Source organism: Verticillium alfalfae, genomic scaffold (assembly GCF_000150825.1).
Source record: "Verticillium alfalfae VaMs.102 supercont1.8 genomic scaffold, whole genome shotgun sequence".
NCBI classification, from domain to species: Eukaryota; Fungi; Ascomycota; class Sordariomycetes; order Glomerellales; family Plectosphaerellaceae; genus Verticillium; species Verticillium alfalfae.
The window spans coordinates 74,198-75,016 of NW_003315031.1; the positions used below are offsets into that span (position 1 = coordinate 74,198).

The window sequence follows — 819 nt, forward strand, 5'->3', positions numbered from 1 at the left end:
AGGTCGTCGAGCTCGGCGTGGAACGTGGCGCCCAGCTTCGTCTCGAGAGCGGCCTCTTTGCGGTAGACGTCATGGTAGTGAATGGCCATGCCGAAACCAAAGGCGGCGCGTGGGGCGATGGCGTGGCCAATGTTGCCGAGACCGATGAGACCGAGGGCCTGGCCGCGGAGGGTGTGGGAGACGGCCGTGGCGCGCTCGTGGCAGTCCTGGAAGGCAGCGGGGTTGGTTGCGCCCGCGGCGCCCACGCCAACCAGGGGGAGGTGGCGGAAGGTAGCGATGATCATGGCGAGGGCAAAGTCGGCGACGGCGTCAGCGGCGGCGAGACCTGAGTTACAGTAAACGATGCCGCGGCGCCCCCGAGGAAGCTTCGTATCCCCCCAGCCAAAGCCGGCGCCCGGCGCTCCGAAAAGATTTTGACATTTGGAGGCGGCAGGTTGACAAGCCCTTCGCCCCATTGTCCCATCTCGCCGCGGGGCCCCAAAAGGGGGGGAAATCAAACTCGCCCCAACGACGCTCAAGCAAGGCGCGCTTGAACTCATCGCGCTGACGCTCAGCAGCGGAGGGCCGGATGATGTCGCACTGAGCCTCAAACTGGTGGAAGGTCTCAGGATTGTATCGAATGGGGTCGCCAATGTGGAGGACGACGGCCTTTCTTCCGGAGAGCGGTCGCGTCGTTGTTGGAGAGCGGAAGTCGGACGGAGAGGCGGTCGAAGCGGCTCGCGGGGTAGAGGCGGGGTTCGGGGTGCTGGGTGGGAAAGGGGTGTTGGTGGCTCAGCCATGACAGCGCCTTTGATGAACGAAGTACAGGTGAACAAAAGG

General features: G+C 64.6%; 1 protein-coding gene across 1 annotated transcript in view; it reads right to left on the minus strand.

Annotated features, from left to right (window-relative positions):
* Nucleotides 1-779, minus strand: part of VDBG_06443 (D-mandelate dehydrogenase) — a gene marked incomplete at both ends in the record, with an annotated part of 1,218 nt that extends 439 nt beyond the window's left edge. Inside the window, one exon of the mRNA XM_003002835.1 lies at nucleotides 25-779. Coding sequence (XP_003002881.1) covers nucleotides 25-779 — 755 coding nt within the window. The remainder of the gene's footprint in view (nucleotides 1-24) is intronic.
* Nucleotides 780-819: the final 40 nt, after the last annotated feature.